Source organism: Armigeres subalbatus, chromosome 2, assembly GCF_024139115.2.
Source record: "Armigeres subalbatus isolate Guangzhou_Male chromosome 2, GZ_Asu_2, whole genome shotgun sequence".
Taxonomy (NCBI): Eukaryota; Metazoa; Arthropoda; class Insecta; order Diptera; family Culicidae; genus Armigeres; species Armigeres subalbatus.
Window position 1 is genome coordinate 228,885,205 of NC_085140.1, and position 13,431 is coordinate 228,898,635.

Genomic DNA, 13,431 nt, shown 5'->3' on the forward strand with positions numbered 1-13,431 from the left:
GTTGGATCTGCGTATTGATGTTATCGGCGCTTGCAGTTTCGGATACACTATTGCGTTTCTGATCGGCAATGTATACACGGATGCTTCTTCCATTCAGCTCATTTCTGCAATTAGTGCAAATAAACACCGCCTTGCCTTAAGCAAAGACTTCTTTACAGGAACGGAGATTGAAGCCACAACAGTTCTGGCTGATATGGAAAGGTGTTTCACATAAGGTACAGTGGGGCAAGTGGGTAAAGGAAATCGTATATTTCATGTTCATCAGGTCATAAAACTTGAATATAATATTGAAATTGATCATATTTATGACTAAACCAATCATCTATCCAATCTTTATATGCCGGCGAACAAGATCTTTGAAAAATACTTTTAGGATACAAAATATTTAAAAAACAAAAAAATCGGTTTCAATTTTTCACTTGCCCCACATGTGGGGTAAGTGAAAAAATGATTTTAAAAGAGGATTTTTCAATATGAGAACACATTTTCTGTTCATATATTTCATGCAAATGATAATTATACTGAATAGAGCATAACTGTGATCTGTTGTGATGCTTTTTGACACTTCATGAAAGTCAAAGGGCACTAGTGCCTCCATTAAATGATTTTTATGTTTTTATGTTTTCTTTACTTGAATTTTTTTAGATCTAATATCTCATCTCCATTTGTATCTAACACTACTTTCTATTACAGGTTTACAGGTTCATAATAAATTAATGAACCTTGGCGATAATGCAGAGATATTATCTTTGAAATATTCATCAAACCTGGAATCATATTGTGTTTCATTAACAATCCACTTATGATTTCAGTAGAAGAGTCTACATTAACAATTAAATAATTTTTTATAAATTTCAACTAAATAAATCATAATTGGTAATATATTTGCAATAGTACTGATTCTTGTATTTAAGCTATATAAATAACATTTTTTCACGAATTATTTATCAAACATGGATTATTTAAAACACTGACACGCTTGGCACTTTGGGTTTCTGATTTAGTATTACCACGTATCACTGTAATAACCAAAAACCTTTGAATGAGTTCGAATTGGTATCATTTGTTTATATACGCTTAATAGAAATTATTTGTGTTTGGAAAAATAGAGAAATGCACTCAGTGTCGGAAAATTTTCACTTGCCCCACCCATGGTAAAAAACAGGCAAAGCAATGAAATATTTCTTTCAAAATGTTTGATGTTCATATCAATATTTTTGTGGCTGGAATTCAAAACTACAAAGAAAACCAACCTATCAATGCACTAATTGGATGTGTTATGGAAAACAACATAAAAAAATATTTGCATTTATTGACACGCAAAACAACTTGTGCAAAAGATAAACTTGAAAGGTTAATGAACTTTTACTCTCGCATGTTGAAATGGTGCATTATTTCATGTTTCACTTATTCAACGCATTGATTTGAATGGCCTTGTATGATTGTGAAGTGAAATTGAATAATTCTGTGCTTCATTAGTGAAATACTTGCGTTTTTTTCACTTACCCCATTTACCCACTTACCCCACTGTACCTTAAACCACAACGCACTGGTTCCAAGTCGTTGATATCATGATGGCATTCCCCACAAAGTTGTTTCGCCATCTCTGTTTTGTTTTGGATTCGCAGACAAAGCACAAGATGAACACAACGAATGGAAAAAACTGCTATAGCTGGTGCTAGTGGTAGCTCACGTCGGGAATAATTAGCATTAAACATCCAATAAATCAGCAAAGTTTATGGTAAAAATTGCTAATTACCATTCGAACTCCAGTGTTTGACAAAAACAACGATATAGACACACACGACAAGAATACAATAAAACTTTAAAAACGAATATTATACAGGAAAATCGCAAAAAATAATGCTCACGTATAAAACACAGACAACGGTGATGATGTGTTGAGGATATCTATACAAGGATGTTATCGATCATTTAGTAATTTGCGTTCGATCATTTAGTAGTTTGTCAATAACTCATTCCAGAAGCAGAATATCAAAATGTGTTGTATGGTGGACTTCTTAAGCTTAAACTAAATGATTGGAATTTTGTTATCATTTAGTCTAAGTTACTGAAACTAGCGCTATAACTCCGTTACTAGTGGAATTCAAACAACGAACCATTTGGCAAAGTTGTAGAAAAACCTTCGCACTAGAAGTCCTCCATACAACACATTTTGATATTCAGCTTCAGGAATGAGTTATTGACAAACTACTAAATGATCGAACGCAAATTACTAAATGATCGATAACATCCTTCTTGTATCTATATATATATATATATATATATATATATATATATATATATATATATATATATATATATATATATATATATATATATATATATATATATAAAGAAGGAATAACGAAAAAGGGAAAAAAGAATGAAGAAGAGAGTAGAAGGTAGGAAAAAGGAAGAAGGGAGAAAAAAAGGAGTAAAAAAGAAGAAAAACAGGAAAAAGAAGGAAGAAAAAAGGAAAATAAAGAAGTGAGAGAGAAGGAGGAAAGAAGGGAGAAAGAAAAAAAATAAAGAAAAAGGAGAAAGATGGAAGAAAGAATATGGAAAAACGAAGAATGAAATGGCAGAAGGAAGTAGGAAAAGGGAAGAGGAGGTAGGAAAACGGAAGAAGAAAGAAGTCAGAAGCAAGTAAGATAAAAAAGGAAGAAAGAAGGAGTAAGGAAGAAGGAAAAAGGAAGAAAAATAAAGAAGGAAGAAGAACGAAGAAAGAATAAAGGAGGAATCAGGAAATAGACAGAAGGAAAAACGAAGGCCAATCTTTTGTTCCTTTCGACCTTTTATCCCTAATCCATTTTCTTCTACTCGGTAAGCGCACGCATTTCCTCTCAAAACGTTGAAATACTGCTCAGATTTATGAAAACAGAGTCTGCCCAAAAGCAAAGCCTGTCATGCACCGCGGACCAAAAGCGGTGATTGATTTTTATTTATTTATTTCGTCAATCGTTCGTAGACTACGCATTGTGCATGAGGTAAACAGGCATGCTAATCTGCTTATATTAAATTATTTAACAGCTGCTGAATTAATGTTACTTGGTACAGAATCAAGAAAAAAGCCATTCTTGAAATTCTATTTGAGTCAGCAATTTATAAGAAATATTGTTTCCGAAAATTTTGTCTTGAAATTCAATTAAAAGGAAACACCAATATTCGTAACTGCGTAGTCTGAAAAGCCTGTAAGTCCAATGCTGTGAAACCGGTTACTTTAACTGAACAAAAAAATGCTCACTTACCTCCGAACGATGCGCATCCAGTATTACACATTGCAATACTCCATCATTTTCGGTGTCCTCTTTGAAAAAGTTTTGCATTTCTTCTTTAATTGTCTTATCGCTGGTCAGACGATATAAATTCTCTTTGTATGGTGTTACAGCTGCATTGTTGTACGTAAATATACAATCCAGGGCCAGTTTCTGGACCTCGAAACTGCGATGTGCCAACAGCTCTTCAAACAACTCGTACAACTTCTCCGACTTGAATATAGTTTTGGGATTTTTAACTTTTGCAAATATGTTTAAATAGGCAATGAGAATCTTCTGGGTTGCTTTGGGAATGGATTCGCTGGCTTCCGCGTCAGTATGCTGCCTCACTCTGTATTCCGTTTGAATGAAATTCAGGAACGCTTCCACGATATCACGATTCTTTGATTCAAAAACTCTATTCAACTTAGACAGCGTGACCAGCAGTTGAACACGATAATTGATCATGTCTATTTTCTCGTCGTTTTCCTCGCTAACAAGACCAAAACAATCGTCGTCACCGTTCTCGTCGTGAAGCGTTTCAGGACAATTAATACACTCCAATGTGTAATCCAACTGTTGCTTGTATATTTTCCAAAAATCAGACACAACAAACTCTTCAGCGTACGATTGCAACACTTCACTGGCAGGGACCCACAGCAACTTAAAGTTTACAGACAACATTGAGAGTACAAATCTCATCGCATCCAAACGAAAGGATTCATCGCTCATTCCTTGGAACAGGTTGGACTCGAATTCCAGCTTTTTGAGCTGCATTACTTGTTCGCGATAGGTATGGATGTTCGGTTCAACGGTTTCTATGGCATAAAGTACCTCGAATAACGTTTGTTCTTCATTTTTTATAGAAAGCCTCGGAAGGTTGTTGAATAGCGAAAACATGTGAACTACTAGCAGTCTCGTTCTATGATGTTCCGATACCAAAAAGTCACTCAGTTGAGCGTGGGCTATTAGAAACAGCTTATCCGTTAACAATTTTGGTTTGTCTAGATGAATCTTAACCAAGCACAAACTTATTACATTCAGCAGACTGGACTGTTTGGTTTTTGCCACAATCGGTAAAAGCTTTTCGGTAATCGTGATAAACATTTGTATATTGCCATAATTGCAATGCACGAGGGTTTCAACAAGTATACGCAAAGCGATGATTTGCTGTTTGCTGGAGTGACTGTTCAACTCGGAAAGAATGGTAGAAGTTTCTTGTTCTATGCACTGATGTATCTCCACGTCGTTGTAAAAATCCAGTAAATGGGGTAAAAGTGCAGCTGACAGCAGAAAATCTGTTCGATGATTTTTGTTCAATCCACCTGAAAATTAAAGCAAGTTAACAATTAACTAGGAGTTGTTTTTATGTTGATGGTCATACAAAATTAGTACATCGCCCTATAAATGTTCCCTTCGCGTAAAAAAGAAATTTAATTTTAGGCAGATGATTGAAAAACTTACCCTTCAATAAAGCCATAATTTGCTGCTTCGTGTTTTCGATTTTAAATCTAACTGGAAACTGTTTCCATTGATGTAGATTGATTCCGCTTTTGCAAAGCGGCGACTTTTTCATCACTATTCGCGTTAGTAGTCGGATGCTTTGCGTATCGCAGTTCTTTTCAAAAAATTTCATATAATCTGGCATAATGAGAATCTCAAACATGGAATAATCTACCACTCCTAGAACGAATTCTTCAAAAACTCCTCGTGATCGTGGTCCAATGGCCATTATGTTCTTTGATAGACGGCTGGCATCCAGCTGTGTAATATTTAGGTTCCTCGAAAGCATCATGATGGTGGCAATCTTCGTAACGTTAGTGAGTATCCTCTCAGAATCGCTACGATTAACTGTCTTCACTAAAAGACGTATCAGCTCAGTAGTGTTGTTCACATACTTTCCATGTTGATGTTCCACAGCTACTCCTATTAGCTGTATGATGTAATGCAGACTTGGTTCGTTTACCATTTCGACGTCATCGGGCAGACAATTTTCAACAGCTTTAAAAATAGCGACCCAAAAGGGTGCCAAGTTTGTACTAGCAACGCATTGCAGCATATCAGAAACGGTTTGAACCAGAATATTAAATAAAACTTCTGACTCGAATCCGGAATCAACACTGTTAAGCAAGTTAAAAAGAAGTTTCCAAAAATCATCTGCACAACTATGAAGTTGTTGATTGACGCCTCGCATAACTTCGAACAATAGTCGGCCACACCCGGTAGTCGCAGAAGGATTATTTTTTACAGCGTTAGTTACCATAAAAACCATTTCTTGCTTGTTCTTGATATCGCGGGCAAGAAAGCTGAAGCATTCTGCGGCGAAGTTGTTGATATGAAGCGGTTTCGCATCGTCCAACATCATTACAATGCGTTCGAAAATGAGATCTAGCCTTTTGCGCAGATAGCTCCGCATAATTTTAAACAGAAACGCCAAACACAACAAGGTCCATTCGAGGAGATGGGGATCCTTCGTGTCTAAGAAGTTAAGTAGTTTGTCGAATATTGGCTCAAAATATGGACAAAAATCCTCTCGTAGATCCCTTGCGAGGACAACCACAAACCTGTAAAGAAAACACTTTATTATAGGTATACAATCAAAATAACGTTGCTCAATAATTTTTTTATGTTATTTTTTTATTTTTATTTATTGGTAAACTCCTAAAAAGGTCAAAACTGGTTTGCAATTAGAGAAATACAGAACCAAATTTTAAACGATTCAATCAAAATTATAATAACTTGGTAATAAAGCAGATGAACTTGGCACTAAATTGAATTAAAAAGCTAAAGCTTTAGACAAGATTTTTAGTTCAATCAAAGGTAATTGCCTATTTCCGGGGACTTGGACGTTAATTTACAATGTTATTAAAACTCATATGTGAATATGTACGTTATGTGGAAGATATTGATTTGGAAAATGTATTGGAGGTAACCACTTTCCCTTCGATGGGACTCGAACCCATGACCCTACAGTACGCTAGACTGGTGCTTTAACCAACTAAGCTACGAAGGACCTCCGTCGGCCTTCGCAACCTAGCGGCTACTGAACGAGCTCGAGATTCCCAAATTGGACGCATAGTCAAATCACTCGCAATCCATTTCTCAAACCAATACTTCCACATGTGTATTGTACACGTCCACATTAGAGGAGCGTGAGTATTTAGAATGTCTGGCGGCTATACACATTCTTCATCAGCAACGGTACTGATCAAGTGAGGTTTGTGTAAGCTATTTGCCAGTCGGTCGTCAAGCTCAGACCCGACCGCATTGCGTAGGCAAGAGCACGCAACTCAAGTTCAGTTCAATCAAAGGTAATTGCCTATTTCCGGGGATTAAACCACCCGACTTGGACGTTAATTTACAATGTTATTAAAACTCATATGTGAATATGTACGTTATGTGGAAGATATTGATTTGGAAAATGTATTGGAGGTAACCACTTTCCCTTCGATGGGACTCGAACCCATGACCCTACAGTACGCTAGACTGGTGCTTTAACCAACTAAGCTACGAAGGACCTCCGATTTTTAGTAAACGCTTTAAACGTTTATACTGTATATCAGATCAAGGAAAAGAATTCGGAATTTACATATGAAATATGTTTTAAAAAAATTAGTTAGGTTTCATAAAAATAATGATTTTTTTTCATTTAACATGTTTGTAGCATAATTGCAAACTCATGCTAAGTATGCGTAATAGCAAGCATTGATCAAAATTATGAATTTATTGATTGTTACTAATGTACATTTTTGTGATTGCTTTGGACTCTTGAACCTATTGAAATATTTTAAAGGCAATGAATTATGAATACTTACTCCAGTAGAGCTTGCAACGATAATTCCGTGGCATTATCAAGACTGCTTAACAAATGTCCAACCACAAATTCTCTTTTGTGTAATAATTGTGGAAGCGTAACGATTCCCCGTAGTGGAGCTTGGAATTTCTGATACTCATCGGAGAGATTAAGAGCGCTCCATTTCTGTATTGTTTGCTGAAAGAAGGACTGGTTCTCGTCCAATTCCTCATATTCATGCTCAACGTAGTAAAGTGCCGATCGACGTACGTCCACTTCAGCAATGCGATCATGGAACGTTTTGAACTGCATAAAAGATAAACATTTAATAACCTCAAAGTTGTGCGGCGCATTTTCTGTGCTCGATCGTGTATTTTTTTCCTCAATAATATCTTACCTGAAAAGCATTTTTAGTTTTATGCTTAACTGGACGATTCTTCATTTTTCACTAAAAAATATTAAAGAATACCACTGAATACTAACGACAACAGTTCTTGATCCCACAGAACTTCTCGTGATCACACACAAAACGAGCCACTGATGAACAAAACGCTTTGTTTTGGTTTTGCGTTTGTTTACTTTTTCCGCACACGTGCGGTTGAAAATGTCATTCGTAGCCCCAATGCAAAATAATGGTTTATTGATCCGAATACGAGGGGACAGTCAACACACGGCCGCACTCATTCGCAACCATTCAATCAATAAATTATTTATTTAAAAAAAAAACAAGTCTGAAGATTTTGTATACAAAATCTTCATAGAAAGTGATAGTTTGAAACGAGTTTGAAAATAGATGCGGATATATTTCATTGCGCAGTGACGTCACTCACGACTTTTGACAAGTACTGGTTCTGTTGTTTACAGACGATTACATTTTAATTTTGAGATACAGTAGACGTTCGATAAACTTAAATGACTGCAATGCTTTTTAACCGCAATTCGATAGTTGCAACAGTTTTACAGTTATCGGACAGCTAAACTTCGAACTGATGTCAAACTCAATGACAGCTGCATTACGCTGCACATTTAGATGCACTTTTATTGCATCTGACGTCGATTGACATCCGTTTGACGTCTAGAATGCGTTATAGTACGTTCAGATTATGAGCTATATCACTTGATATAGAGCATCTTGACATCAGTGTTTGTACATCTAGTTTTCACTGGAAATAATGCATATGGCATCTCATGTCAAGATTCGCTATATCAAGTGATATAGCTCATAATCTGAACGTACTATTACAGTTATCGAACGGCATTCGTTAACTGAAAAGTAAACATGTTGCAGTTATCGAACGGCTACTGTACTTCTACAGCTTTAGGAGTGATTTTAGATCCAAAACTAACTCTTGTTGATCACTATAACACAATCATTCACAAAGCTAATAATATGTGTAGGAAATAATAGTATCACAATAAGACTACGTTCAGATTATGACCTATATCACTTGATATAGCGAATCTTGACATGAGATGCCATATGCATTTTTTCCAGTGAAAACTAGATGTACAAACACTGATGTCAAGATGATCTATATCAAGTGATATAGCTCATAATCTGAACGTACTATAAAAGTAAATTAAATTTCAGTTAACTGATTAAATTCTCTAAGGAGTAATTCTCGCTGAAACCGGGCCACTATTTGCACGAGGTTCTTAAAAATGCCTAAATTTATATTCTTTCAAAAGCTTTCAGCGAGTATATTAAGGATCCGAGTTAAATTCTTCAGAAAGATGAACCCAAGGATGAACCCATCGTTAGTTATACACGAAATCATTTTCATGGACCCCTCGATTTTTGTCAATTCTTGACTCACCTTCAAGGGGTTTCCAACATCATTGATTACTTGTCACTACTGTCAAAATTACCATGATTACTCTTGATTACTCAGTGATTACCTTGATTAAAGTGATTATCACGTTTATTGCTGATTACTCATTGATTACTCCTGATTACTTACTTATTCCGAAGAATTACTCATGATTATTTGATTATTTTGGGAGAATTTGACATTTATACTCTCATGGAACTCTTCGTCTCTCAACAGCTATCGAAAACTATTCAAAGGATAACGATTTGAGTTCTTTGGTCGGGCAAATGCATTAAAATGATGTAAGAATCATTGTAATTTTTAGTAATCAGTAATAAATCAGCGTAATTTTTAATAATCAATTTGATTAAAATAATCATTGTAATCAGAATAATCCATAGTAATCATAAATAATCAATGGTAATCAATTATTAATCATCGTAACCTAAGTAATCAATTTGATTAATGTAATCAATGTAACCAGAGGAATCCATAATAATCGACTATCTTTCTATATAATAAAAAATGAGTTGAATAAAGAAAAACCCTAACCGATTAGTTTTGGGATCCACAAGGTTTGTATATACCAACAGTTGGCGAATTTAACGGGGAAAGGAAAAAAAAAATTAGAATACAATTTTGTGCCAGTAGCTGTTGAGGAACAAACGCACGGAAACAAACACACTCTAGATCAAGAATGCGGTGCTGTAAATAGTGCATTGTGGCATTTGCAACACCCGGGCAAAGCTGGGTTTCTTTTGCTAGTAATCAATAGTTATGAGATGTGTAACCATTCTAACTTTTGGTATGCTATGAATAATAGACCTTTCTCTTAAAAATTAAATTCTCGTTTTATTGTTTTATATTATCAGTCTCTCTTTGACTAATTTATAGTCAACTTTCCCAAAGAACTTATATTTTTGAAACATCTAACTAATTTTGAAAATAAAAAATAAAAACCGATGTAAGCTCTCACGACAATCCAATTTTCTGCCATTTCCATATACCTATCGCAACTACATCGGGGCTAGTGCTCACGATGACTCAAAGCGGTAATATAAATGCGCACAAATCGCGATGCAGTTTCGACATCGACAAAAAAAAATCGCTAGAGTTCACTTCAGTTTTAGGAAGTACAATAATATAAAAGATATTTTTGTTACTAGAAAAAGATTGTCGCTTCGGTGCTTCGGTTCCTTTTGTTCTGCTGTCCGAAACATGTGTCGTATCAAACTGTCAAATCGTATGTATTTTTCCTTCATTGACATTTAGATCCCCTATCCTCGCCAGCTAAAGATGTTCCGGACAGCGACAATCTTTATCTATAGTAACTAAAATATCTTTTAATAATATCAATGATAACTACGAATTTATTACTAAAAAATATAATAATTAATAACTGATTACCACTGATTATCAATGATTACTTGTGATTACTATGGGTTACTCTGATTACCTCGATTACCTTGATTACTCACAATAATATGATTACTTTGCAAAAAATGAAGTAATCTTAGATTACTTGTCACCTCAAAGCATCTTGGAAACCCCTTGCTCACCTTACCCAAGTAACCGTATAAGCATTAATTTAAGGCTTCAAATCAGCATTAAAGGTGCTTCAAAGCTTTATAACAGCCCTGCAAATGCAATGAAGTTCTCATCTAGCATTATATCTGCATCGTTAATGCTGCAAGATCAAATGTTTATTGACATTAAATTAGCATTACATTAGCATTATATGCGTAATAAAAGCAGTGTTTAATGCAATCAAATATTTTGGTAGAAAAACCGGTTGGAATTTCTGTATGTAGTAGTGAGAACTTCCTCGGGTGAATGTGTCACAACCACTACTACAATTTCTATCGATAAAAAAGAGGCAATGGTTTAAATATGCCTTTCAGCAAAAATATATGACATCGCATCCGTGGCCGAAAGAGCAAGGAAGGACAACCTTGAGAGAGCCGTGTCATGCTTCCAGGTTCGAGGCCATATGAGGACATTCTAAAAATTAGCAAAAATTAGGACATTCGAAAATTAGCAAAACACAATATCATCGGTCTAACTTGCTAAATAATACCTATTTATAAATAACTTAAATCACCAACAAATAATGGTGGCAAAAATATTTTTTTGTTTTGCTTCAATTCCTCTTATTCGTGGTGATTCGGAAGTTGTTCATTATAGACTAACGTAAAATGAACTCCCCCAAGAAATTATGACGTTTGAGCGGGTCGCATAATGAACGCAAAATGAACTTTTGTTCGAGAAGACGACCCGCTCAAATGTCAAAATCCAGCGGGTGAGTGAATTTCATGAACTCCTGCACAGGTCTATAGGCAGCTGATCAGCTGCCCGCAAAAGCTCTTTAAAAGTGCGCAAAAATTCGCTCGAAATAATGAGCAAAAAATTCTGACGTTTCTCTTTTAACCCTATATTAGCATCACTAATGCAGCAATTGAGCTTTCGTCTGTGCATTATAGTAGCATGCTAATTCGCCTTTTCCGGCATTATATAAGCATTGCATCTGCACTCAAAGCTGATAAACATTAAACGGGTAGCATTACGTGCAGTTATATAGCTGAATTAAAGCAGCATTATAATGCTTACGGTTACTTGGGTACTTATGATACTCCAACATTTCTCAATCGATCATAGAGATCAGTATATCGTCGGAAAGAGGAAGAGTGTATCCTCATACATGTATAGTAGAAATAGAAGCAGCCATATTGAATTTGGCCGCCATCTTGGATTTATTTTTGTAAACTATTTTTCCACCAGGTTCACAACCACCGATTTTGAATATTAATACATCGATGGAAAGCTTAGCTTATATTGTGCATTGTGCCCAAAAATCTCAGGTGTATGTTTTTTCCATCAAAAGTTTTGTACGATTTAATATATAACTAACGAGGGGTTCATCTTTCTGAAGAATTTGACTCGGATCCTTAGGGTCTGTCTCAATTGGATAATTAAACTGAAATTAAACTTAAAAGTGACATTTCAATAATTATCAAATAACCCTGCTCGCAGAGCAAGATTACTTTTGACAGATATCGAATCATTTTCCATCGATGTCCTATTGGAATTGCTGGGCAGCACCAGCCATTCTTATAACGGAGTGATTTTTTAATTCTCGAACTGTCACTTTTAAGTTTAATTCTCCAAATGAGACAGACCCTTAATATACTCGCCGAAAGCTTTCGAAAGAATATGAATTTAGGCATTTTTAATATCCTCGTGTAAATAGTGGCCCGGTTTCAGCGAGAATTAGACTACGTTCAGATTATGAGCTATATTACTTGATATAGAGCATCTTGACATCAGTGTTTGTACATCTAGTTTTCACTGGAAATAATGCATATGGCATCTCATGTCAAGATTCGCTATATCAAGTGATATAGCTCATAATCTGAACGTACTATTACTCTAAAGGCCAGTATCGACTTAAAAAGTAGAGAGGTTACGGAATTTTGTTCAATATTACCAAGAGGAATTTTGACAACTGATCTGCATGGAGAAAATTGTCACTTTTACCACAGACAAACAGACGTAACAGCTTGGACATTTTTCGGAAAAATCCGTAGTCCAACTTCTCTACCACCATCTTGCGAGCATGTTACACGAAACAACGTTTCGTAAGACATTGTCACAAGAAGGCGCTGGAGTGAAATGTCAAACTCGAAGGATTACGACGCTAGCGCCTCTAGTTGTGAAACGCGCAATCAATCAAATTCAAATTGGTCGTTAAAGTGATGGTCGATGGTAAATTCTCTAGTGTTACGTCTGTTTGTCTGTGCTTTTACTTTCGGACAATCGAGCAGAATATTTTTCCGGAAGTAAAGTGACAGCCCAAGCAACCAAAAGTACGGATAAGAAGGGATGTTTTGGCTTAATCAGCTCGCATTTTAAGTAACTTTTTGTATGGTGGGAGCGCAGAAGTGAACTTTGAAGTTCCGTTAAGGGGCTTGGAACTCAATGTGAACCAAGAGTGAACCAATTGGTTCGGTTAAGAACAAATTGAAGTAAAATCTGAACTTTTGGTTGCTTGGGAGCTCCCATTCCTTTGCGTGAGAACCTTATAAATGCCAATTTTGTATCTTGTTCTTTTCATGTGGATACTGCTGTAAGAATTTTGTTTCGATTCTTTACTTTTCCGATTCAGTGAACGGAATTTAACATGTGATTGAGATAGAAAAAGAAAATTCTTTTGAACACGATACCAACCTTAAGGCTTTGGTCCGATTCGTGAATTAAAATCGAATTAAACTTAAAAGTGACAAATTGAAAGTTTTCAAATAACCCTGCTCGCAGAGCAAGATTACTTTTGACAGATATTGAATCATTTTTGATAGATGTTTTGTTGGTCTTGCTGAGTAGCACCACCCAACAAACATTGGATGCTGAAGAAGAGCTTGTTTCGTGGCAAATAAGCTTCTTCAGCTAAAAAACTAGCTTGTTCAGCTTAAATTGTTTGCTGGGCAGCCATTCTTATGAGCGGGGAATTTCATAATTTCCGAACTGTCACTTTTGAGTTTAATTTCATTTTAATTCGCGAATCAGACCAAAGCCT

At 35.6% G+C, this 13,431-nt stretch overlaps 1 protein-coding gene across 1 annotated transcript in view; it reads right to left on the bottom strand.

Moving 5' to 3' along the window:
• The window catches only part of LOC134211841 (small subunit processome component 20 homolog), a 50,586-nt gene extending 42,982 nt beyond the window's left edge, over positions 1 to 7,604 (bottom strand). Inside the window, exons 1-4 of the mRNA XM_062689141.1 lie at positions 7,448 to 7,604; positions 7,073 to 7,356; positions 4,722 to 5,821; positions 3,252 to 4,582 (exon numbers count right to left, since the gene is read on the bottom strand). Of these exons, the coding sequence (XP_062545125.1) occupies positions 3,252 to 4,582; positions 4,722 to 5,821; positions 7,073 to 7,356; positions 7,448 to 7,492 (2,760 nt within the window). The 5' untranslated portion in view covers positions 7,493 to 7,604. The remainder of the gene's footprint in view (positions 1 to 3,251; positions 4,583 to 4,721; positions 5,822 to 7,072; positions 7,357 to 7,447) is intronic.
• Between the last annotated feature and the right edge of the window lie 5,827 nt (positions 7,605 to 13,431).